The 27,906-nt window shown below is 35.5% G+C and overlaps 1 protein-coding gene across 7 annotated transcripts; it reads left to right on the plus strand.

Moving 5' to 3' along the window:
* Positions 1-27,474, plus strand: LOC105196623 (neogenin). 7 transcript variants are annotated; one of them, XM_026135016.2, is made up of 26 exons: positions 2-459; positions 12,838-13,003; positions 13,469-13,608; positions 14,765-14,932; positions 15,018-15,140; positions 15,221-15,383; positions 15,459-15,586; positions 15,673-15,832; positions 15,931-16,046; positions 16,310-16,724; positions 17,002-17,278; positions 17,368-17,574; positions 17,658-17,967; positions 18,243-18,401; positions 18,506-18,711; positions 18,822-18,977; positions 19,046-19,208; positions 19,270-19,464; positions 20,084-20,116; positions 20,332-20,461; positions 20,541-20,773; positions 21,081-21,185; positions 21,726-21,931; positions 22,010-22,220; positions 22,775-22,914; positions 23,030-27,474. In XM_026135016.2, exons 1-26 carry the CDS (start codon positions 399-401, stop codon positions 23,132-23,134), a joined length of 4,476 nt encoding a protein of 1,491 aa, XP_025990801.2. In that variant the 5' UTR covers positions 2-398; the 3' UTR covers positions 23,135-27,474. The 7 variants fall into 7 exon arrangements, with proteins under 7 accessions (XP_025990804.2, XP_025990801.2, XP_025990803.2 ...); XM_026135014.2 differs by having other exon boundaries at positions 3-459; positions 21,720-21,931; XM_026135020.2 differs by having other exon boundaries at positions 4-459; positions 16,550-16,724; positions 21,720-21,931.
* Positions 27,475-27,906: the final 432 nt, after the last annotated feature.

The raw sequence follows: 27,906 nt of genomic DNA on the forward strand, positions 1-27,906 counted from the left end.
CGCGCGGCGATTCTCGTCGTTGGACTGGCATCACTGGACTATCCCGGACGCTCCGTGCTCCGTCCGTTAGCCATGTTTTACGGTCAAATACGGTCAGCGAGCTTGTCATGCGAAAATGCGTCCCGCGGGCGTGAGAACCGATCTGTCGTGTAAACGGCCGCGACGACGGGCGTAAGGTGTGCGACGGGCCCAGTGCGAGGGCGACGGCGGTACGCGAGAGTGGCATGCGCTCGCACCTCCGGCGGGACATCGCGCGCGCGCGTGTGTAACGGCGGTGGTCGTCCTCGGAGGCGGTGGTGATCTCTCGGGGTGCTCCCGTAGGCCTTTACTCCCGTAGGCGGCGGGCCGCGCGTCGGAGTCTGTGCGGATCTGACAGACTTCTAGGTTTTTCCGGCCCAATGGAGCCGCGTCCTCTCGCCGCCGTCCTCTTGGCTTTGTTGTTGACAGCGCTCGCACGAGGTGAGTTCCTCCCCTTCTCCTCCTCCTCCTCTTCGTCCTTCTCCTCCTCCACCTCCTTCTCAAACTCTTTCTCTCGCTCCTTCGTCTCGCGTTTGTCCCGGCGGCGCGACACGGCGTGTTGCCTTTTCTCTTGTCATAAATATGCGCTGAAATTCTACATCTATATGATGCGTACCGAGAGACGCGTCTCGCGCCAAGCGTATTTTTCGTAAGATGCATCTTTCACGTTAATCTTTTACCGCCATCCGTGGCGGATTTAAAGCCGTGATAAACACATTGGCATTACGACCTCGAGAGTGAAAGAAATCCTTTTTTTTTTTTTAAATTTTTTTGTATATTTTGTATTTATATTTTGAATACACCTTGAAGTTTGTTTTAAAATAGACTTTTAGATTGTAATTAACATTTGAAAAAGTCATTTTTATAACCTTGATAAAATTGCATTTCTTTTAATTATACGACGGAATAAAGGACGGTATAAAAGGAGAAGAAGACTTTCGTTCTATCTTCTTGCCGCTTGTCGTTCCGGTGACCGATTGGATTTTAAAGGATTGTGGCTTTAACGCTCGTCACTCGGTGAGAAAGCGCTGTCTCTCGCTTTTTCATCGTTTGAAATTTCAATCGAAACGCTATTCGAGGAAATCCACGCGTGAAGGAAAATCCGGGAGAGCGATCGACCTGTCAAGAGGCGCGCGACGTGACGTGATGCTGACGATTCCGTGGGCGCGAATTTTCTCGGCTCTACCGTAACAATAAATAGAATAGGATCGATAGCCGTTGAAAATAAACGCGACGCGATCTTCGTTTCGGCCGCACGTATATACACCCATGAAATTTGATTCTGTCCATTGGGAAATTTTCTAAACTGAGAAGTCCCCACTTTCTACATACTCGCAGTTTATGATTAATGTAACGACTAGAGCTTATTGGTCGTTACGTTAATCATAAACTGTAAGTATGTAGAAAGATAGCGACTTCTTAGTTAGAAAAATTTCCCCGTGGACAGAATCAAATTCCATAGGTGTACAATACAACGTACATACAACAGCCTCGCACTTGGTGCAGTCGGGGCGGCGGAGTAGGCGTACGCTCGCGCGGGGAGAGAGAAAGAGAGAGAGAGAGAGGAAAGTGAAACAAAGTGTGCGAGGAGCGTGTATGATGCGAACGGATACAGAAGGTTCAAAGGTTCGCCAATTTTCATTCCTTTCGTTCCTGGCTGCGGAAGAGCTGACTCGTATTCGTTTCGCAATTGTAACTTTCGCCTTCAATCTATTCATGCTCCTCATCCTTTATACACCAATTTTAATTGTTTGAAATGGGACGGAAAGGAAACGAGCAAGTCTCATTAATGGTCACGAGACTCGGGGCGGATGCGTGGAAAACCGAGACGAAATACGATTGCTTGAATCTCATATTAGATTCGCTCGTTTTTCGAATTTAGAAATTAATATTTTTACAGAATTTGAAGAAACATCAAGGAAGATATTACATAAATATTTCGAATCTTCCACACCTTTGCAGCACAACTTTCTAAGAATTTGTCTCTTCCGAATCGATTTGTCGCCGCGCTTTGCCTTCAGTAATGTCTTTGATAGGTATTCGTAGAGACGCGTATCGTTTGTTCAGATCGCATATAAAGCGATAATTTAGATTCGTCTTACAAAAGTTGTTCTTCTTTGTTTCTCTAATCTTGATTTTTTATATTGAGTTTTGTTCTCACTTTTTGCGTGTAGTCTGACAAAGATTGCACGTATTGTATTTATTATCTTCGAAGCACCTTTTCTTGTCGTTCATGTTAGTCTGCCTTACGAAAATTACGTGATGTTTTTCGTCGCAAAACCAAAGAAAGCTACGTGTAATTAATGCGTCGACACGTGAGCACTATGCTAGCTAACTTCTCGCGAAACATTTTCGGGAATCATTGGAAAAACGAGTTACGTTATTTCTACACTGAAAAAAAAATTATTAAATTTTAATAAATATTTGTTTGAATAGTTGCAATGAAATATTTACTTAATAAAAAAAATGATAGATAAATTAGTGGTTTTTGTACTAAATAAACATTTATTTACATTTAATAAATATTTTATTGCAATTATTCAAATGTTTATTAAAACTTGACTGTTTTTTTCTCTCAGTGTAGATGTATAAATTCGCATAATTTCGTCGTGCGTTTATCTGCCTACGCACCTTGCAACAGAAAATCGAGTTGAGAAACCCTGCACATGGGGTGACTATTATTGATGCAGAGAGAAGAGAGAAAGAGAAAGAGACGAAGAAAGAGAAGGAGAAAAAAAGAAAGAAAGGGACGAAAGAGAAGATTACGCCGACGAGAGCGTTGGGGTGACTTCTTTCGGGATGTACTTTTCATTGCCAGACGCTGGAGAATCAATTCGCGAAATTAAATTGACACTTTGTTTACAGTTAGTGATTACAAAATTAAATAAAGTTCGATTTAATGAACATCTGTCTGTTTTCATAGAACGTATTTCCATTTATCGTAACGTGTATATAACGTTGAAAGATAATTTAATTCAATTTCTAGCATAACTAATAGCGTAGAACAATTTTGATTTCATTGTTTTTTTTTGTTTTAAATTTAATTTTTGTTATATTTGACCACTAATTATAGAAATTGATGATCTTATGAGGTCTTTGATTTTTATTGAAATTATTAATCTATATAATATATAATTATACAATACATATAATTAATATTATGTATTACTTATATGTATACACTAGTTGTGCGGGTACCCGAAATTTCGGGTTCGGATCGGGACTTGAGAAAGTTTGTAAAGTTTGGCTACCCGAAAAATTTCAGGTAACCGAAATCGGGTCAGGACCCGAAGTCAAATCGGGTCCCGAAATCGAGTCGGGACCCAAAATCGAAACGGAATCCCAAAATGTTATAAATTTTGAGTACTTGGATCTAAAGTCGGGTCAAGTAGCGGTTAGAGATCTAAATACTATACACTGATGTAAGAAAAAAATTACTAAATTTACGTGAGGCATTTTGTTTATATTAAATTACTAAATTTGAATAATGCCAGTGAAATATTTACTTACAGAACATAAGTATTTACTCAATAAAAAAGAATTAAATTAGTGGTCACTCCTTGTACTAAATAAATATATATTTACGTTTGGAAAAAATTTTATTGGGGCAATATTCAAAGAAATAATTATTAAAATTTAGTAATTTTTTTCTCACATCATTGTGTAAGGTATTTAGATTTATGACCGCTTCTGGACCCGATTTTAGATTTGAGTACTAAAAATTTATAAAATTTTGCGATTTTGTTTTGATTTCTGGTTCCGACAGGATTTCGGGACCCGACTCAATTTCGGTTCCCGACTCAATTTCGGTTCCCGACTCAATTTCGGTTCCCGACTCAATTTCGGTTCCCGACTCAATTTCGGTTCCCGACTCAATTTTGATTCCCGACTCAATTTCGGTTCCCGATTCAAACAGAAACTTAAATTTTTAACAAAAGGACTTCATATATTTAAAAAACTTAAATTCTTCACATAAAGAAAACAAAATTAATTTCACAATTTGTTATAACATTCGGATAGTAAAACGTTCGGATATTAGATATTTGGATAATGAAACTTCGGATATGGTAGGCTCTACTGTATATATTAGTTTTCCGTAATATTTGTTATATTTTACACACAAATAAATAAATATATAAATTACCTTAATAATTATAAAAGTGCCCAAACACACATGCGTAGCATTTAAAATGAGTTGGATTATTCTAATTTCATAAGACAGGGTTTCGAGTTAGCTCAAATGTGCTGTATCCAATATATACTCTAAGTATCAGAATATGTAATATATACATATAGAGACAAAGTGACTGATACGAAGAACTTCGGATACAAGAACGGGGGCAGGATAGTGCCTTTGAGTGAACGTGTCAGCGATGTAAATTGACATCGGGGGTTCAGATACGGAGGTGGGACCCTTATTGCTGCGAGTTCGCACCCATTCTCGCTCCTGAGTCGTCGCAGTGTCTCGTATTAAAAATTCATTGAGATTTTATGGCGGCGACGACGATGGTGGCGTGGAACGGAGCGAAACATTCCTGCTTATACGGGCCCAGCGCGCGTTCGTACGGTTTATCGCGCTCGCGAATCGTGCGCAGTAAACATCCGAACTCTCGGCCGTCCGTGATGCCTATCTCGGCGATACCAGTCTCTCGCGCATTCGAGCGTCGAGCTCTACGAAACCCACGAATCGAACTCGATTCTCTTTCTCCGCTTTATGTAACTGCGTCGTCGTTTAAGAATGGGTGTTATTTCAAAATTATTACCAAGAATATAAAAATTTTACAGATTGTTTTAAAAGTTATGTTTTTAAAAGTGCAATAAAATACAGCCGTTTTCATTATATTTAAATTAAAAATAAAATTGAAAAAATCAAGATATAGATTATTAAAATTATATACATATGCAAAATTTGAAGCAATTGTTTACCAGATCTCGGCGCGCCGCAATTATTTCAGCGTATATGTTGAGAAAGCAATTATAGTATGCACATATGATATACATGCATAAAGCTGGCACTAGCGTCGCGTCGAGACGCGTGTACCGCACGCGCGATGTCGTAACGACAGTGGCTCACCACCACCGATCGCCACCTACGCGGCTTGCACGTCGGAATCCCGCGTGTGCACGCACACCGAATCGAGATCGCTTTAACCCCTAACGCATTGCGCACGGATCACGCGAGATATCTGTCGTGTTTCGCAAATCGGAACGCAAATCGCGAACGGATTGCGAGATATCCCGTTTCCGCATTCATTCACAGAATTCCTGTTTTTTGTGCAAGTCGTGTATTATTATTTTTATTTAATAATTGTTATTATTACATTGATCATTGTAAATATGATCATTGCAAAAACGTTATCTAAAAAATACTTGAAAAAATCTTGAAAAAATTCCCAGAGTGTTCTTTTCCGCCTGGAGAAATGGAATTTTATCAAGGAATTTCACCAGACCATTTATTATTATCACTATTTACGACATTGATCGGAATTGCAAGTTTCCGATCACGAATTTCCATTCGTTTGATTCCGCAATTTTTTATTGAGAAATTCTTCAGAGATTTTTTTCACTTTACATATATCAAAGTAGGTATTATGTTTTCGACCCTAAGCTTATATCTAGTCTCTATTTAGGTTATTTAAATTTATTGACAAATTTTATTTAAATTAAAGTTAATCGAATTTATTTTAAGTATGCATTTTAAAAAGAGATTTTATTTTTAGAAATTCGAACAAAAACATCTGAAAGGTCAGGGAACTTTCGGGAAATGTTTTTCCAAGCTTTACGTATAAGTATGGATGTAATATCTGTGTGTGAACTGTAAACAAAAGATTTCACGTGTAAGTTTAAGGTTCCAGAAAATAGTGACTTGCAAATCCTATCTCACGCTACGCGGAATACTGCTCAGACAACTTGGGGCTGTAAACTTTATCGGAGATTTTCTCAAAGAGAGAACGTGACGAAACTTTCGCGTAGTAGTACATCCCCGTATTATCATCGTCCGCGGAAACTCTCGTGAAAGCTTCTAGCGGTCGGGGGACAGAGGAAAAGCACATTTAGATGACCGCGAAAACAACGTTTCAGGAAAGAGATACTTAACGAATTCTTGTTTATCGATCGCGTGAATGGGGAAAGTTGTCCGTCTTCTTAGGTGTTCGGCAAGAGACGAATTCCACGTCGGTGTTGTTCAGTCGACGATTAATTGATCTTCATCAGAGGGATGACGTCGTCGCGGTGACGTCCTTTCGGCTCTCCCTCCCTTCCTCCTTCCCCCTTATGCCTTCGTCCTTTTGTCGAAATTTAAAGGACACCCTGTAGATGTCTAGCTCGTGCGCGCCGCGTACCTTGCCTTCCTTCACGGTCTGTTCGTCACATGTCGAGTACTTTTACCACACTTTTTCAACATTCTCTCTCTTTACTAAGACACGGGAAGGGGATGAAAAAGAGAGAGAGAGAAGGGGGGGGAGGAGAGCACGCGACGCCCGGAGCCTATCGTCGGAGTTTTGCGTACATATTAATCCTCGTCGCGAGAAAAATCCGGGAGATTTATCGTCCCGTAAAAATTCGTGTATAGCCGGCGCACTCGCAAACGCGTGCGCTAATGCGTTTAAATGCGTAGCACCCACATCCTTTCTTCCTTGAAATGCGAGAAGAGTTCGGTATTCTCGTCATATCTCAGGATCATTTTTCTTTCGCTTTTGTCAATAAGTTTCCTTCTAGTTCTAGTTTAGTTTTAGTCATTCTTTTTTACCTGTTCATCTTTTTGATAAATAACACTACATATTAGATAAATTATTTTATAATTAAGAATGTAACACCAATATAGTCTCCGCAAAAAGTTTGATTGGAAATCTAATAATATTTGTTTCTTATATACAAATGAATACCAAAACTATGTACATATGAAATAGTTTTACAGTTTATTTACTGTATTTGCTGTTATTTCTTATTGTTACACATAAAAAATAATATAAACATTATGGAAATCTTAGTTTTTTAAATAAAAAAAGTTTTAAGTATTTTAAGTATTCAAGATGATTTATGCAAGATCATTTTTTAATATTATTACATTGTTCTTTTTACAATATTAACAATCTGTTCCGTGATAGAAAAATACGCCATGAAGCTATTTCTCTAATGCGTTTTCTCACATTTTTCTAATGTTAATATTTGTCCATTGCGTAACAAGCAGATAATGTTATCTGCTTGCTTGCGAAAAAGGTTACGCTGCTAGTTTACGGAAAATCTACAGAGGCGTGGAAAAGTCACGGCTGTTGTATCTCGCCGATATCTTGCTATACTGACGACCGCGCCGCGTCGTCGACAACGCGCGACGAGACAAGATTTTTGCAACTGTCGAACGGAAACAAACATTTAGAATTGATAACGAATCTTGTCTGTTTGAAACCATGCGATACGTATAAACTCGGCGGTGATAGCAGGTTCTCCACTATACCATTCCAGTCTCGTGTTATTAAAATTAAACATGAAGAGTCGCACGTGCCGTTTAGTCGGATGTTCATCTATTTATATTTGTTATATTATTTTTCTCATCGATCGAGAACTCGAGAAATAAAATTTACAAACGAATACCGTAACATAGATATTCTAAAGTAAGTGTATTTTTTATAGATAATGTATATTTTTGCAGCCGTTAATCGGTTTTAATTAGTTTTTGTAATTGTATGTACTTGGTACTTGGCTCACGTTACTTTGAATCATAAATTCATGGCTTACAGTCGCGTGGCGTGCGCAAATACACCTATACGCGCACACAGAGGCGAGCATATTTGTACAGAACACCCGGTGCATCGGTTGCAAGGTGCAGTGATCGCGCGCGCCGCGATGCATTTACCTCGTATATACAATACACACACCGTAATAGTTCACTCGGTCTATTTCAGTATCCCGTGCGGTAGGTTGTCGCTTGTACTCGTAAATCAAACGGTACAGCACGCCGAATAGTTTATTTTCCTTTCGAGCGCGCATTGCAGGCATCGCAGCGCCGAATCATGCCTTCCTTCCTTCCTTCCTTTCTTCCTTTCTTTCATTCTTCCTTTCTTCCTTCCTTTTTCTCCTCTTCTTCGACTTTTTCTTGGGAAAAGCTGTCGACATCTTGACTGGTGAAGCGCAAGAATGACAGAAGCAATCCCTGAACTTGGAAAATACACAGAGGTCATGAGAAAGTAAAACATAATGAAACAGAATATAAAAAAATATATTTGAATATGTTATCTTTTATTACGGCAAAAATTTTTTTTAGACTATTATATAAATTTAATAATAAATTGAAAGAAAGGCGTGTGTGTAAATAAAAACACTTTTAAGACATATGGTAAAAATGTATAATGAATTGAGATATTTTAAGCTGAAAAATAAATTTTAAATTAACACCAATTAATAGGGTGTTAATTTAAACCACAATTTTTTAAAAAATTTAAAAGGTGGCCAAACGCCGATTTTTTACTAATTCATTACGAACACATCTAGGCAAGCGTAAAAAAAGTTTCTTCAGCCTTGGGCACGTTTTGAATTTTTAAAAAAATTGACATTTCGAAAAACGGGTATAAGGCCTTAATTATTTATCTATAAATAATAAATAAAAGGTGGCCAAACGCTGAAATTTTTTTACATCTTGCCTAGATGTGTTTCTGATGAATTAATAAAAAATCTAGGTTTTAGCGTTCGGCTGCCAAGTCCGGTTGCTGGCTTCAGCCTCGTATAAAATATTTCTAACGAAATTTCTAATGGCATTTTTAAACTTTCTGAACAGGAAAATTCCTAACAATGGAAAATTAAAAATATATAATTTTGTAACAAGATACTATGTTTCTTTTAAACTAAACTAATTTTTTTAAATTATTTTTATAGATAGCCATAATATAACCACTTTTTTTTTCTTCCACCGATTATGCAGTGCATTAAATTTTCATAAATCACGTCCAAAATAATAAATATTTTATTACTTTGAGTTTAGAATCTGTCAAACAACACTTTGACCAATATAATCGTTCAAGTTTTAATAGAAAACATTAATTATAAACATAATTATTCAATAAAATGAAAATGGGTGCCATATTACCCTCTTTTCATCTATTATCTAATTATCTATATCTAAATCTAATTACGTTAAAAATACGTTTTCTTACAAAGATAAGAATGCATTTTTAGAACAATATATGCTATTGCGACCGTCAAATTTTATCATTTGAAACTTGCACCATCACACTCATTTACAATTACCTCAGTTGATCCTATTTGTCCAGCTAATAATGCATTAGTACATGATAAAGATTGATGAACATTGGCAATACTATTTCTAATTTACTTCGTAATGCGTTTTGTGCTGGCGCGTCCAACAGGGTGATAAATATTTATGTATTATAAATCTCGGCATACCTTTGTTTTGTATCTTCATGTAGTCACCCAGACGAAATAAAGTTGCACATATTCTACGTTAGTCTATGGACATCCATATATACATATTTTTTCATTTTATCGAGTGCACTATTTTTTTTTCTATATTTCATACTTTTTGTTTTTTTTTTGTTTTTTTTTTTTAATTTTTCCGTGCAGATCTATGGGATGTTATAACGTCTCGAAACCAATGTTGTATTTTGCTAGCGCACACACTTCTTTCGTAGGACAAAATTTTCATGATTTAAGCAAAAATCCTGCAGCATTCTAAAGGTTAATCTTCACGCCTTTACTGATTGACTCACGACATTAATTCCGTTATAGTAACAAAATTTGACCGCTACATTATTCGGTTCGCGCGTTGATGAAATGCAGCGGAGTCTCTGATTTTCTCGTTAATTTTTCGACAGGATAGAAAATGCGTCTGATGATGCAGATTGGGTCATCTATAGGGATCATCAGAGGGGCGGGGGGGCTTCTCTCACACTCGCTCTTCCGCGCGCTCTCGAAGGTGACAGACCACCGTGAGCGTGAAACTGTAACCCAATAACCGCCGCCAGTGATGCTCAATCGGCGATTGATACGGTGAGAGCGTCAGGATCTCGGAGGGCTTCCATCGCCCCGATGATGCTGCGGTTACGGGAAAAATGTTCGCGAATTGGAACCGTAATCCAATAATCCTCTATCGGTGGCTCTCAATCGGCAATTCAGGGCGGCAGGGTTTGCCACCTTCAATGGTGGAACTCGGTTATTTCACAGTGGGGGAAAAAAAGGATTTCTTTTTTTTTATATATATAAGTCGCGAAGAAACATAAAAATCTCCGTTCTCTCCCACGTACGACCAGCACTAAAAGTCGGAACGAATCCATCCAAGTTATATTACCGGTTTCGTATCGTTCTGCGTTCCCCGTTCTTCATTTTCTAGAGAGCATGCGCCCAGCTTTATCGACGCTACACTAATCGAAGATTATTATCGATTACTCGACCTCGCAATTACCGTACCGTTATAATCGGTAATTTGACCTCCTCGTTTAAACATGTTCACTCTCGCGGTTTTCCTCACCGCGTCGCTCGCGTCTCTCTTGCGAAACATTTTGTCTCGTCGACGTTTGTCGAGATGAGAGTAACGGGTTGCGATATGCCCCCGTGTTGGCGCGATATATTCGATTAATCGGCCGCGAGTATCGTTTTCCCGATAACGAACGGCACGGCACGGCCATACGTGCGTCTGTTTAATCGAAGTGCTCGCGGTATCGAGCGCAGGTTTTTTAGAAATATATCACGAATAACAATCGTGACGGACAATGCGGAATTGAAGACCTAGATTATCAAAGAGCGCGGCATTGACGCGCGAGGGGGAAAAAAAAATATTATAAAAAGGATCTAACGCGCCGCTTCGACTGTTGCTCGACCTTGAGTCCACGGAATTATTATACGGATAAAAATGATGATGCGCATGCATTCCGTTTCCCGATGACGTCGGCTCTTTCGCCGACGTCGGTTTCGCTCGTACCCCGGGACATTCTCGGAGCGCGGACGGTACTATTTTACTCGTTGCATTCCAAATACCGAGATGACGGGACGTACGCGCCTTGAGCGTAAAATCTTAGGCACGCGGCGTATCGTCGTGGACGTATAAAGGGGGAAGGAGAGGAAAAAAAGAAGCGGTGATTAGAAGAAGCGGCCTCCTCCCGAAGAGACCGGGACCTGAATACTCTCGGGCATCTTTGCCCCGGGGATCGAGGACCAAAGGTTGCAAGTGTCTGCCAGCGCGATTAAAGCACAATGTATACGAATAATATCGCGACGTGCGCGTTTTGTTACGCACCTTTAGAAAAATCCGACGTGGTAGACGCTCGCCGGAAGAATTCCAATTTCGTCACGCGCGTTCGAAAGCGATTTCGAAGCGTGGTAGAATAAATAGAACCTTTGCTTTCCCGCCTCCTTATCGGCTCCTTCCTCTGTCCCAGCTCTCTGCAATAAAATGGAAATTGCACAAGTATTGCACCGGGTGCTTGTTTTTATGTAAAATTTCGGAAGATGGATATTTCAAGAGAATTCGCCTCGAAGCCGCGCAAATTGAAACAAATTCCACTTTAAAATTAACCGAAAAATACAGTTTTGTAATTTATTTCTCAATATTTGAAAGTTTTTCGCATACACTGAGGGAAAAATTACTAAATATAATTATACCTATATTTATTTAGTACAAGAACCATTTTTTCTTATAAAGTAAATACTTTATTAGTATTATTCGAACAAATATTAAAATTTAGAAATTTTTTTCTCTTGGTGTGCGTCTAAAAAATTATCCGTTTTTTTTTCGTTACTTTCATCAAAGAATTAGTCAACTTTATATTTAATAAAAAATTATATACATTTTTTTAATTCTATATAATTTTTTATTAAATGTAAAGTTGACTAATTCTTTGATGAAAGTAACGAAAAAAAAACGGATAATTTTTTAGACGCGCACCGTATATAATAATACGCGGTACGCGGTATCTTGTAGACTTATCGAGCCATATCTTAAAAAATTACATATCTTCGTATGAAAATACGAAATTAATGTGTAATAATAAATATAACATTTTTCGTAACCATTGCGTAAAAATAAAACGTCATATTTCATCGGAGTCATTGTTGGATGCCTTCTTTTCGGAACATCTTTCACTGTCAGTATTGTACTGTCGAAAAATATTGGGACAACCTATCGGCAGAGAAAAATCGTCTCGGAGCGATTTCTTATCATTGCACCTATAAAAATTCGCCTCAAACGGAGCAGTCTTTCTTATCTTCCTTACCCTCTTGTCATGGTCGATTCGCGATGTTAAATTGTCTTGTATCGCGATAACTCGTTCGCGCTAGGGGTCATGAGACTCATGAGGAAGAAACAAAGAGAGAATGAGAGAGAATTCAGCCGTCTCGCTAAGCTGGCAGACAGGCAGGCAGGGACTTTCGTCCCTATATAGGGTGGACGACCCTTTGTTCGGGTCGTCCCTTGCCCCTCTTTCTTCGCAGCTGGTTCTCCCTTCTAGGCGAACCATCCGATACGCTGGCTCTTCCTCCTCCGCCTTCTTTTAACATCTACACCCTCCAACTAACGCGCGTGGTGCACGAATAGGTCACGAGACACATAACGTTGGGGTCCGAAATTCGATAGTGCAATAGCGCTGCTTCTAGCATGAGGGTACTTCTAACCGGGTGTGATCGTTAAACATCCCCCTTCATAAATATGTTGTCCCCCTTCCCCCGGGGATATCGCGATTCTTATCCGAAAGTGTTCTATCTGACAAATTGAATTTCGCGAAAACAGCAGAGATTTACTCGTTTGAGAGAATCTCGTTGTAGGGAAGAAAATGTCGTTTCCTCCATCGTTAATCTTTTTCTCCTCTCTGTTCGCAGTCAACGCGGGAGGCTTGGACTTCATTATCGAGCCGCGGGATGTGGTGGTGGAGCAGGGAGGTCCTGCGAGGCTGGACTGCGAGGCGAAGAGCGTATTTGGGACGCCAAATATACATTGGCGTACGGACGATGGTCAGCCGATCACGTTTATTGGGGACAGTTATCGGTAATACACACCTCTTATAGCTATATCTTTTTCAAGTCACACTGATATTTTTTTATATTTCGAATTTTTATCCCAGATACCAAAAAAATAATTTTTCATAAAAAAAAAATTGTTCAATATTAACGCATATATTTTTAATATATGTTGTCGAGTATTTTGAAAGAGATTTCTTCTTTCATATCGAAATACTTATTAAATACACTAATTACTTATGTGTTCTAAATATAAAAAATATGTATGTAAGAAATATCTGTAGAAAGTATAAAATATTTACAGTTTTCGATTATTTTACTCTAACACTTTTATACGTAGAATGAGAAGAGTCAATTTAAAAAAATCATATAATTCCATTAAAAAGATTTAACTGGCACTTGAAACACGTTATCTGTTAGGAGAGATTTTTCGTAGTCGCGATGCCCTTGCACATCGTTCAGATTCTGATGATTCCTGATTTTATTTTTGTAGATCACAGCTAGCGAATGGGTCCTTGTACATAAATAGTGTGTACGCTGGTAGTGCAGAATTAACCGGAAGTTATCAGTGCTTAGCCTCCATAGAGAATGTCGGCTCGATTGTCTCTCGGCCAGCTACAATTAAACTTGCAAGTTAGTATCCAAGTCCTTCTAGCGTACTTGAAGATGCTTTGAAAAATGTTATGCTTGAGATGCCATTTTCATGTGGAAACGATCACTTTTTGGAGCATTAATCCAGTTATTTTTTAGTCCAGCGGCGAGAAATAAAACAGTCGTGGTAGTTTTTTTTATTGATGGAACCTCAATATCTATTTTTTATTTCTTACTCTTTTTTTAGAAAATATTGAGTTACTTGTATAGTATATACATTATATATACTTCATATACTAGTTTCAAATATTAAAAAATTTGTAAAAATTACCTTAGATTGTTTTTATGCAAATAACTAGATGACTAATTTCGGGTTAAAGATAACTTCTTGGATTTTTATTCATCTTGAAACATGTGATTCAAGAAATTCTAGGTTTGAAAAATATATTAAGCATTTTTAAATATTGACTTTTTGACGGTTTTTGTCATTCAACTTTCTCAAATTTTTATAATTGCTTAATTTTCAAGAATTTATAGTTATAAATAAATAATAACAAGTTTATTCTTTATTTAGAAATTTCTGAATTTATTGTATTTACAAAGAATCAAAATCTTATCAAACCGGTATAAGAATAATTTGTTGTTTTGTAAACCTGTATAAATATTATAAATGTTTGTGTTTTTTTTATTTGAGAGAAAGTTTCATTTTTCTGAAACAAGGTTTGAAATATAAAAATGCCTTGAAGCCTTCTGTTTCAATATCAAAAATAAAATAGAGATGCAATTGAAGCATTGAAACATTGAAAAAAATCTGATTCGCTTTCGCGCTGGATTTTTTATCACTTGTCGTTTTACAGCATGATTATTTAAAAACTTTTTGAAACAGGTTTTTTACAACAAATTGAAAAAGTAAAAAAAATTAACAAAGTTAATGTTTAGTATTACATATTATTAGTTAAATATTATTATATATTACATATTAAAATTTCAGTATTTAGTGTTAAAAGGTAATATTAAATAGCGCAAATCTTCAAAAAAATTTTGCGAATGTTGGATGCAAGTTAATCTTAAAATTCCTTGCATCGCAATATATTTCAGAGTGATCAAAATTGTAGAGACTAAGAAATAATTTTCTCTGCTATGAAAAGTAATCGCTTCCTTTCGGTAGCGATAAATATAACATTAATTTTTTTTAAAGGCCTCCCTGGCTTTGAAAGGGAACCTCAAGACACCATGGTTTATACGGGACAGATTGCATATTTGAGTTGTGCGCTACCGGCTTCCTCGAGTTTGTTAAAGATACAATGGTTAAAGGATGAACGTCCTTTAAAGCTCGATGAGAATCGAATGACAATTCTGCCATCAGGTACAAGAAATGTCTACGTCTTTTTATTAAATTAAGATTTACTCGTACTTTAATTATTATTAAATTTATCTCGCTGGTCTCATAGGCGCGTTGGAGATCGATGATGTTCAGTATCACGACATAGGATCATACAGATGTAACGCTAGCGGCTATGGCCAATACAGACTGAGCAACAAAGCAGAATTAGGTTTATTATCTAGTGACATCGGTAAGTCTCGTTGCTGAATATAAACTGATTAAATTTTTTAATGGAACACAATTAAATTCACGGATATTTTATTCGGCCAGATGAGGGATCTAGCGCTCCAGTATTTATCGCACAACCCCTGCAACAAATAGCCACCGAAGAGTCTGACGTGACTTTGGAATGCGCCGCCAATGGCTATCCAAAACCGACAATTCTTTGGCTTAAAGACGGTGTAGCTCTTGATTTAACGTCACTCGACTCTAGGTATATTAATTAATTTGGAATGTCAAAGAGATACAAATCTGAATATGATATTTATGAGAGATATATCTTCTTTAGATATCGCAAAATTGCAGCCTCTAGTCTTATGATCACGAATGTGAAAGAATCGGATCACGGTTCGTATCAATGTCGTGCGGAAAATATGGTCGAATCTTTGGATGCAGTTGCTGAATTAATTGTACAAGGTATATTTGCAGCACACATGAGGTTTTAATTGTTACTCATAGTCAGTCTTAAATTATGATGCTTCAATTTAATTTGTGACCTTTAGTTCCACCGAAATTTGTGAAGAAGCCGGAAGATAAAGTGGCAAGTGAGAGTCAGGATCTAGAGTTCGAATGTGAAATCTATGGAAAACCGGAACCAAAAATTACCTGGCTGAAGAACGGCGAGCGTATCACATTGAGTGCATATTGGCAAATTGTCAATGGGTACGTGTTTAGAAAAAAATCTTATTTTCTCAAGGAAATTCTGTGAAACTGTGTTTAATAAATTATTATTTTAAAATTTTAAATACCTTTGTTTTTAGATACAATTTGAGAATCAATGGACTGTTACCCATAGATGCAGGAATTTTCCAGTGCATGGGAGTGAATCCTGCTGGTAGTGTTCAAGCCTCGGCACGTCTTACAATTAACCAGCCCAGTGAGTTTCGCAAGTTGTAGTCAGAATCTTTTTTTTCTTTTTTTAATGCACATACATTCTTTTTTATTAATATATATTGGTTAATAAATATTAAATTTTTTAAATTTTATTTGTATTTATCTTAATTTATCTATCTTTATTCTTAATTATGTTTCTATTTTTACGTTTATTTCTATTTGGAATTTTAATTTTATTTATTTATTTCTTTCTCCCACGTATTCCTTGTTAATTAACTGTTCTGCATGCTAACCTCGTGTAAGCAGAGATAGCAAATCCCCATAGAACAACTACTCCTAAGACAGTTCCTAAGAAAAAATTATTACTGCACCGGCAGTTGTATAATAAGACGTGGCAGCATCCAAGTACTCTCCTAGGACACACGTTCTCGTCACACATGCCAAGTCCTCCACTTTCAATAAGTCCGTCCGACGATCCTGCAGATCTGCTCCCGAGTTCGTTTAAGTATCCTAACTCCCTTTACGATCCGGACTCCCGTTTTGTAGATGATACAGATACTCTAGAAGCGTTTGATGGGGGTGGTGTACCCTCACCGCCGAGGAACTTGAGTCTCGTCATCGTTACCGCAAGATTCGTTACACTACGCTGGCAAGAGCCAGAAAACGCAAACAGCGACGCTCTCAACTATTTCATACATTATAAACAGGAGGGGGCTATGAGGTAATTATTCTGTGGAAATAAATGAGAATATTTTGGTGAAAAAAGTTTCTGTATATTTTTAAGAATTTTTCATATTTTATGTTTATAAAAATTTCTGAAAAAGGTACTTTAAACCTTTACACAAATTATAAAATTTTAAAATATTTCGAAATTTACATACACAAAAAATAATTTAAAAAAGTTATAAAATTATACAGAAATATTGAAAAAATCTAAGAGAAATTGTCATTAGTACATATAAGAGTATAAAATGAGCAATCGCCATCTATTCGTGTAGGGAAAGAGTTGTCAACACGCAGCAGAAGCTGGAGGCCATGATACGTGGTTTGCAACCTAGTATGACGTATCAATTCCACGTGGTTGCACAAAATTCTCGAGGAATCAGTGCTCCTAGCGAAGTATTACAAGTTGCAACATTGATAGAGGCTAATGTTCCCGGACCTCCGATGAATCTAGAGGGTCATGCGACAAGCAGCATGAGTATTACCTTATCGTGGGAGGAGCCACAAGTTATAAATGGTCGAATATCTAAATATATTATTACATTTATGGAGGTATATATAAACTTTTTTTGCAAATAGCTGTAATGTTAAATTAACATTATCAAGTTACTAATTAATATTCAATTTTGTCGTGTTCTCAGGGCGACGGTGAAGAGGTAACACGTGAAACTACTAGTACAACGTATGAATTGGTAGATCTCGTGCCTTATACGGAATACAGTATTAGAGTTCAAGCGGTCAACGAAAATGGCCCAGGCGCGTTTAGTAAAGATATCATGATTCGGACTCACAGCGCACAACCGACACAACCGCCGCATAACGTTACTTTAGAAGCAGCTAGTTCGACGGTAATATTATCTAAATACCTTAAAAATAATTTCAGTAAAATGCAGAATATTCCAGGAGGTTTTATTAAATATGTGTTTTTCAGAGTATTATCATAAGGTGGGAACCTCCGCTCGAGGGGCAGAATGGAATCATCACGGGTTATAGAATACGTTATCGCAGATATCCGCATGACCCCCGATCCGGGGATCGGCGATCCCCGATCACGGTGACAACTGAAGGAAATCAACGTTTATACGTGCTCAATGGGCTCGAAAAGCACGTTGTGTATCAAGTCCGCATATGTGCCTTCAATGTCAATGGAACTGGACCTTGGACAGAATGGACAAAGATAGAGACGTACGAGAACGATTTGGACGAAACAAAAGTACCAAATGTACCCAGTAATTTAAAAGGTGAGAGTCCACACGCAAAATATTCTCTGGTGAAAAAAGTTATATCTCGTATTTTTAAGAATTTTAAGATTTTTATATATTTTAAAACAATCTCGAGCACAGTGTTTGAATATTAATGATTGTCTAGACACCGTTTAAGAATTTTGAAATTTTCATATTTATATGGAAATGGTGAAAAATGATATATAAAGAATTTTAAGGAATTTTTTCATTATGGATAAAATAGCATTTTAATTGTTTACTTGTCATAAACTCTTCGTACATTATTATTGCAGCGAATGCTATGGCAGATTCTATACTAATATCGTGGCATCCCCCGAAAGATCAGAGCATCAAAGTGAGAAAGTATAAATTAGGCTGGGGTAAAGGCTATCCTGATGTCGAGATACAGGTTCTTGATGGAAAGCAACGATCCTATGCTATTAAGCCTATAGGTAAAGGACATATGACAAATTGTTCTACTTTTAATCTTAAAACACTCGAAAAATTTTTAAATTAATTTTTACTAATTTCCTGCTTTTTTTCGTCACGATATTAGAACCAACAACGGAGTACGTAATATCTTTAAGAGCAACGAATAATGTTGGTGATGGTCAACCAGCATACGCGAATGTGAGAACTCCCGAACGTTTTGTATCTGAATCCGCAGTGCCTTTAATACCACCCGTTGGCCTTAAAGCTATCGTGCTCTCGGCTTCCACTGTTGTACTGTATTGGACAGACACGACCTTGTCAAAAAGTCAAGTACGTTTTTAAATTATATAATTGTATTGTATTTTATAAAACTTCGTAAGATGACGCATGTAAAGAAAAGGTCAGGTAGGAACATCTGTAATGAGAACATTTATTTTTAGTATATCACCGATAGTCGATACTACGTGGTGCGTTATACGAACTACCATCACAGCAGCAGCCCAAGATACAAATATTACAATGCTACTGATCTCAACTGTATGATTCACGATTTAAAACCTAATACACAATATGAATTTACGGTTAAACTGGTCAAGGTAAGAGACACGTAGATTATAATTTAACACCTTAGAAATACAAATGTCCTATAGCGTAAATTCCATAGGGTAAACGAAGCTCGCCGTGGAGTATGGTCGTTCTAAATCAAACACAAGAGGCTGCACCTAGCACAGCGCCTCGAGATTTAATCATTCAAACTGTCGAGGATCGTCCAACTTCCGTTTTACTGCGATGGCAACCTCCTAAGCAACCCAATGGACAAATCACAGGTTGGTGATACTTATAAATTTAAAAACTGGAATATTTTTACTAAGCCATGTAAATTTTTAGGATATCTCATAATTTATTCCACTGATAACACGAAATGGGATCGTGATTGGCTGGTCGAAGGTGTCATCGGTGACAAGGTGGATGCTACCGTGAAGGGTCTGCATCCTAATACGTTATATTACTTTAAGATCCAAGCCCGTAACTCCAAAGGATATGGACCATTCTCCACAACAATCTCATTTAAAACGCCACAAAGTAAATAATTCGGTTCTTATTACTTTGATTGATTACTTATTATATTGATGTTAAATTTGTTTATTATGTTTATGTAGCGTAATATGTACATTATTATTTATAAGTATGGAAAACTTTTATTCTCTCATCTCATGAAAAATCAAGTACATATTTTGTTGAAAAAAATTGTAGAATTTTTAAGATGTATTTTAAACAGAAAAGGTATAGCTTTAAATTTGTCTTTTTGTATTCAGCTTTACAATATTTTATTCTTAAATTATATAAAATTATATATTTGATATTTTTTAAATATTTTTTTCATTTTAAAGTATCTTTTAAATGTCTTGTATAAGAACTCATTTCTTATAAAATTCTTTTTAACTTTAAAATTGAAGAGTTTATGAAAAAAACAAAAAACAAAAATTTGATACTTTTTGTGAGATGCGAAAAAATCGCAGGCACTTTCATACTTATAATTAATAGTGTATGTATGTATAGAATAATGCCTGTATTAATTTAACTATACAAGAATGCGTAGTATCAGCATATATGTTATTTTTGTCCGCTTTATGTTGCATTCTGTCATCCATTCACGAATCAGTGTTTTAATTATTATGTTTGTTTTTTATTTTTATGGTAGGCAATGGCATGGATGATGAATTGCATGATGGAGGTAAGATATCGTTCTTGTGTTTGTCCCAATGTTACGTCCTCTTCCTCTATCATTCTAATTATTGCACGTCGTTAAGCATGTCCTATTATAAATTTTATAATTAGACCTTTTTTTATATGAAGTAAGAAATAATCTCTATTTTGAAAGAAGAATCTAAAATATAGGACGGCGTTGGAATTTTAATTATCTAGTAAAATATAATTTTTTTTTTCCAGATGGGCGAAGCTTCTCCAATATATTGATTTATATCATAGCGGGTCTTTCTGTTATCTTTATCACTGCCATATCGGTAGTGGTCGTAGTTTGCTGTAAACGTAATCCAGGCTCCCCAGATCGAAAGAAAGGGTAGGACTCAGTAATTAAAAAATTATATGTACTTGTAATTATAAGACATGATGTGTCAATAATATGTTTTAACTTTTAGATATATGAAAGATTCGAATCAGAAGACAAATATTAAACCGCCGGATTTGTGGATTCATCACGATCAAATGGAGCTGAAGGCGCTTGAGAAATCGTCGATAAATGGTGAAGCTTCTACCAGTGGCGTCACCAGTAATACGTTACCTAGGTCGAGCAATCCGGATTATAATCAAGATAATATACACGGAAATTCCAGTTCGCTGGATAAGCGTACTTACGTGCCAAGTTATATGGGTAAGTCGGGTGATTTCACAGGGAATGCACCGCTGCACTATCACAGATCAAACATCACAAGAAACATTCCAGTCACATCCTCAAACTAATAGCAATTCTGTTTGGTTGATTTGCATAAGCAAGACGAATATTAATGCCTCTGTTACAACACTGTTCTGATAATTTTACTTTCAAATCGAGTATTAAATTATTTCAATTTCATACATAATGCACTTATAAGAAGACAAAAGAGCAAGAAATGTCACACGTTTCATTTCCAGTTTTTCTGATTTTGTTATTTGGTTGCATTTTACTTATTTCCTATTAGGTAACACTGACGAGAAGTGCTCAACCCTGAGCAGACAGCACAGTCGTGGAAGCCACAAACCTAAATTAATTACACTCCCTGTTGACAGTGCACCTTTGCATCAGCGTAAGTAGTAGTAGGGTTGCCACTCATAATAACTCACAATATTTGTAGTGATGCAACATCCTAGGTGAAAAATTGTTCTTAATATTATTTTTCAGAATTTCTGTATAACTTTATAAATGTTTAGAACATTTCTCAGATTTTTTATGCAAATTGGAATACTTCAGAAGTGCTGAGAAAGTCGACATCTTTTCTAGAATTTTATTTATATATATATATATATATATAAATTCTGAAATATTCTAAGATTTAAAAAAATTTCTTATTCTATTTTTTTAAGAAAAACTTATAAAATCTGAAAAAGTTAACACATTTTGTCAAAAATTTTTATAAATTTAAAATATAAAAAATTCTTGAAATTATTATGCGATATTATAAGAGAATTGTTTTCACCGGGGATCTTTTTATATTGAAAACGGTTGAAACTTTTAAAGCTGTTATTTTACAAGACAACCAAGACAACACGCACAAACAGTGAAACGCAAATTCAGCGATCACCATTTCAAAGTAGATATCAAAGTTTCTGACTTGTTGCAGCTATAGCCACAGCTACTCCAATTGTGAATAGCAGCATGTCGCAGCCAACCATTCACACCTCGTGCAGCGATACATCATCGGTGAGACAAAACTATCCACGAACAGTCGCGCAATATAGCTTAAATCGCGCGCACGTCACGTTGGAACCAACTCCAGAATCCAGTCCGGATTCTTGTAGCATACCTAACTCATATGAGCCATTACAGAGTCAGGTAGGATCTCGTATATCTGCGGTATAAATTATTTGATGCGTATAGCAAGAATTATGTATTACTTTTTTATTTTTATAGTTGTCATATGGTACAAGTGGGCAGTCTTACAGTGGAAGCACTCAATATAATTCCGGTCATTATGGCAACAGCGCTCAACCGATGAGCAGTTCTGTTGGGGTAGAGAATAATGCTAGCAAGCGATTGCAAGGTCATCCCCTTAAGAGTTTCAGCGTGCCGGCTCCCCCGCCACAGAGTGCCCCTTCGACGCCAGCGCAACAGAAGCATGGAGGTTAGTACCATTTATTGATTACAATTTATCGATTACTGTGTGAAATAGTTTAAGATTTCTAAAATTTCTTATTTTATAAGTTTTAAAGAAAACAATAAATCTGAAGAAATCTATGACATTTTTGCAGAAATCTTCATAAATTTGAAATATGAAAAGTTGTTTTAAATATTATGAGATATTATGAAAATTTTTTACAAAGTTTTAACAAAAAACTAAAAATCGCGATAATGTTATATTTTTCCATGATATATAACAAACTCAATATTTGATTATAAAAATTATTACTTATAATAAAATGATTTTTTGCTATAAATTCTTTATGATTGTTTTAACAATTACTTAATTTTTAATTGAATAAAAATCTTTTAATACGTATTGTAGTTTATAATATGTAAAAAAATTAAAAATAATTTTTTTTTACAATTTAAATTTTAAATTGTTGAAAGCTGTAATATATTAATTTTTTTTAAATTAAAAGTCTATAAAAAGTGATTATTTTGTTATTTTGTCTAAATACATTATTAAACGCTAACAATTATTTTCCGTAATTACAGTGTCACAAGTGACAGTAAGACCAACGATATCCGGAAGTCCATACAAAAAACCGCAAAATTCATCGTCACAATTAACGAAGAATCGTTTAGCATCTGTGTCAAATCCGGTACACACGTCGGAAGAAGTTGAACGATTAAAGGTAAAAATCAGATCTATTACATACTATGCGTACATCCCTATATAATTGAACCATGTAACATTATTTTGTTTTCAATTATTTCACTCGAATTTGTATCAATCAAGCTTAATTATGGTTACAGCCTTCGTACAGCACCGAAGAATTGAATCAGGAAATGGCTAACTTAGAAGGTCTTATGAAAGATCTGAATGCCATAACAGCATCAGAATTTGAATGTTAAAGTAGGTTCCTAAGCCTTGTGCCATCCTAACTGATGGTTAGACTGCAACGCACATTCTCAATGTTAGTACCTGAGAGGTAAAATTAATCGTTATATTTTTTTATTTATGCTGAATTTTTTCGAAAAAATGCGTTCGATTATCATCAAAATTACGTAGAGAATGAACATTATGTAGTTAATTAGTGTCGATGAACGGCGCAATTAATACGTGATTTTAATGTTCGGTTTATAATACAATTGAGACACGGTAATTAATATGACTCGTTAGATCACTCTATCGCGTTTCCTCTCTCCGGTACTAGCGTTGCTTATCTTGAGTGTGAAACTCAATATCGTACTTGCCAATGTGTAAATCCGACAACGTCACATTCTTGCGGCGTATTTTTGATAACGCGAGCAAGCAAGAGTGTTGTGTCGCGATCGGCCGCTGTTCGACGAGCGCTTTCGTGTTTATAGACGTTTATAGTGTAATCGCGTGTAAATGTGCTGGACGCGCATATACCGATCAGGACTTAAATTATTCGACATGATCAATTTCGATGTGTTTTTCCACGGTGTGTGAAAGTCAATGTACAATAATATAGTCAAGGTGCGCGAGCAAAGAGCGTCGCGAAAGTCTTTCTTCGTCTTCTTTTTTTTTCGTCATTTACATAAAAACCCAAGGTAATTCAACTGAACGATACTCCTTGAGTATATAATGTACTTTTATGCGTGTTGATCCGAGTGGTCTTGCCTAAAGGGAGAAGAAGAAAATCGCCTTGCTGTCCCGGGGAAAAGCCTCATGCGTCACTCGTCGCTATTTCATATATTCGTATAATTATATTCCTCGTCGACTCGCTAATGATGCCATATTTACGCTTGAAAAGATGAGGCACGCGTGAGCCGGTTCGGTCAAATAATTTACGGTCCAAGAGGATATAGGCGGAGAGTAGAAATATTCATTCTATTTTTGTATCTATCAGTTTGCGATGAGCTTTATCGTACACGTCTTAAATTTTGAGGCCTCTGGTAAAGCTTATTCGCATTTCCACGAGATCAATTTGTTTAAAAACGGAATGAATTTTTACATCCGGCGGGGCCATGGAACTGATAATTCGCTTGATGTAAGCATGATATAAACTTGGTGAAAATTCTTCTCAGAATTTTTCATATAATTTATTCAGAATTTCTATATAAGTTTTAGAATTTTTCAGAATTTCTATAAGGTATTTTGGCTGAATAAGGTCCACTTAATTTATTTTATTTTCCAAAAACTCTATATTAAATAGAATTTTTTAAATTTTATTTTGTAAAATTGCAGCTTATAATTTTGTAAAATACTTTTCTCAGATTTTTTTATATTACTTTTCAGAAGAAAGTCTACAGCTTTTCTTTATATATATAAATTCTGAAATATTTTAAGACTTTTCATTTAATTATTTCTGAAGAAAATTTACTTGAAAAATTTAAAGTAGTTTTTTCAGAAATATTTATAAATTTAAAAAATGAAAAATTCTTTAAAATATGATGTATTACAAGAATTATTTTCACCAGGAAACACTTCGTTTTACGCTTTTTATAACTCGTTTCGAACGATCTTCGTAAGATGTTTGTGTTAGGTCGCTCTACGAGTGTACTCGACATCCCAGGCAGCTCGTATTTAAAGATGATTTCATGCGCGTATCCTTTATTGAAGCAATCATCTAGTATATATTACGATCTCATTGGAAAATATTATTTTAGAGTTAATCGATTGCAGGCAAATAAATATGGGTATTATATGATAGGTTATTTAACGTCACAAAGTCAACGATCCGTTTTTTTGGACATCGATCGCGAGAGGCACGCGAAACTCGTACGCGGAAATTTTTCCGCAGAATTAAACGGTACGATACTTTCGAGAATCTACCGAAATCTGTCGTTGTGCTTCGAGAATTCATATATTTCGTCAGAGATAAAAAGATTGCGTTATTTGATGAATATGGTTTGCTTGAAAGTAAGCTTTATTCTCTCCCCCGTGTCGCTCTTGCGATTTGAAGTATTATTGATAAAAAAAAAGAAATGTTTGTATACAGATATTTTTAGTGGGATATATACTTCATATGTGGATTTGTATTTTTACTTACTCAAAAACGCGATCGGAAACGCGGCTCTTAAGAGAAATTTTATAAACTTATAACGCAATGCTCAATTCTCACCGGCGTTGAGAATCGTCGAGATATATATACATATGTCCATGTTTCTATCCAGATACATTTTATATAAACCACTTACTGCCAATTCATTAATGCATATCTATCAAAGTACATACGTACATATTTCCTTCCAATTGCTAAACTCTCTATCTGAAGAAACATTTAACGAAACGCGCGAAGGCGTGTTCGAATTCCAATTTGGATCAATGAAATACAACGATCGTCGTTGCTGCGAAATAATAATATGCTTGTAGAATTTCGAATTGTACTCGACCACTTTTGGGATACTTTTATATTTTCATAGCGTTTCGAGGTATTGTACAAAGATTTTGTATATTAAGGACGTTGTACGTGATGCGAGACAGGAAGAATTCGAGTGATATAAATCGAACACACATCTCCTTTTACTTCAAGACAAAATTAAAACTGAAGATTAAATTTATACTAAAAGGAGACATATGGTTTATATGGTTAGATTAAAAAGTCGCAAAAATGCTAAACGACATTTTAGGAGCCATTCTTGAAATTAACTATATATTAATTATGTAACTCTTTATATACATATATATATATCACTCGATTTTCAGTAGCTTGCATAATACGAATTCCGATGTAGCATCCCAATTTTTGGATGCGCTGCAAAGTAACAGACGATACTCTCTCTCACGTGTAGGCGCTGCCAAATTTTGTGACTGACTTTTCACGGATTTGGAGTCTTTCGAGCGCGATGGGAAAGATAACATTTATATCGCAATTTTTGTATTCGGAGTATTGCGTGTTACTTGCGATGCGATAATACGTAGATGATACCGCCCAACGCGCGATTTGCATACAGGAAAATTTTAAGTAAATACTCTTGTTTCAAGTATTTCATAGATTTATGTCTAAAAATTATTATAAAATTTATTAAAAATTTATTCTAAAACCTAGAAAAATTTAATACTTTAATGAAGGTCATTAAAACAAAAGTTTAATTTGCTTATTATTTTAATAAAAATTTTCTTTAATAAAATTTTATAATATTTTTCGAAAGAATATAACATTTTTTAAAGTACACATGATAATGAATTTTTAAAAAATTATGATGAATATAATTTAAGACTGTAATAAAATAAATATTCTTTGTCAGAGATAATATTAAAATCAGAAAAATACAGTTTATATAATAATTGCTCTTAGAAATAAAATTAATATTTTTTTCTGTATGTGGAGGTAAAACTTTATGAGAATCGCCAGCGTTCGATCGTACTGGGCTTCGTTCGTCAAGCGTAACGTAACATTTTTTATTTTTTACATATATAAGTTATATATAAGTTAGCTGTAAAAGAGAATGTTTTATTGAACGAGCGCGTGATACGTTTTTCTCGAAAAGACACTAACGTTTTGCACTGTGTTGTTGTTTTTACGTTGACAGTGTGTCGAGCTTTGTACAAGCTTTTTACAATCGCGAAAGGAACATGTGAGAGCTATACTTATAAAGAGAACAGCTTGTACATTAAGTATATACATATACATGATATATATATATATATATGAAAGTTGTATCTATATTGCGCTGTTGACAGAAAAGAGCGTCGGGTACTTTTTAATTAAAGGACAGGCCTACTGAGAAGGCCTGCGAGAATATTTTACCACAAAAGTATAATTAGCGTATAGCTATACGTAGATAGCGTGTATATTTATCTAAATAAGATTAATATTATTTATTGATTTTTTTTGTTTACGCGCCGATTTTTCCGGGTAGACAGACGAAAACATTAGAGGCTGGTTTGTATTCGACCGTTGCCTCGCGTAAAATACACCTCCAATTCTCATTACTCATCAACGAATCGATCATTCACATCTGCATTTATAAATTAGTTAGGTAAATTAATTATCTAGATTAGCATTTCATATGAAATTTGACGATATATAATCGCGATGAAGAAAACGATCGGCTTATCGATGTACATAAATATGAAAGAAAAAACACCGCCACTTTATATAAGAGATGATCAAGTATTTATATATATATATATTATTATATAGCCATTATATATATAATTCTTATATTTGTACGATATACGATATAAGAAAGCCCGCCCCGAGACAAAACATTCATAACAAGTGTGTGATAATATTTGTAAAACTTGATATTCAATAAACAATTTTATGTTCTTTACAAAATTGCCCTGTATTTTACGTGTGCACTGCAAACGAAAATAGAATCTTATTAAAATGGATCCAATATTGTTAAACAGTACAATCAAATTTCTTTAATCTAAAGTTTCTCTATTTTAAAAAACAGCTATTTTCTTCTAAATTAATTCTTTCTTGAACTATTCCAATTTTCTTCTTCGATAAATTCGTTGCTGAAGAATTAAATTTATATAATTATTCCGACGAAATACTAATAAATTGTAATTGTAATAAAAAATTAAATAATCTTCGACAGTGATAAAAATGAACAAGATTATTTATAATTTATAGTACTTAGCGCCAAGTGTATTTGTTAACTTGATGCGAGTTTCTGAATTCATCGATTGATCAATCGCAATTTATGCGCAAATGCAACTTTGCTCCGTAAAATCCGCATTTTTGTGAATAATGCGATCGATC

The sequence above is a fragment of the Solenopsis invicta genome, chromosome 6 (genome assembly GCF_016802725.1).
Source record: "Solenopsis invicta isolate M01_SB chromosome 6, UNIL_Sinv_3.0, whole genome shotgun sequence".
Taxonomy (NCBI): Eukaryota; Metazoa; Arthropoda; class Insecta; order Hymenoptera; family Formicidae; genus Solenopsis; species Solenopsis invicta.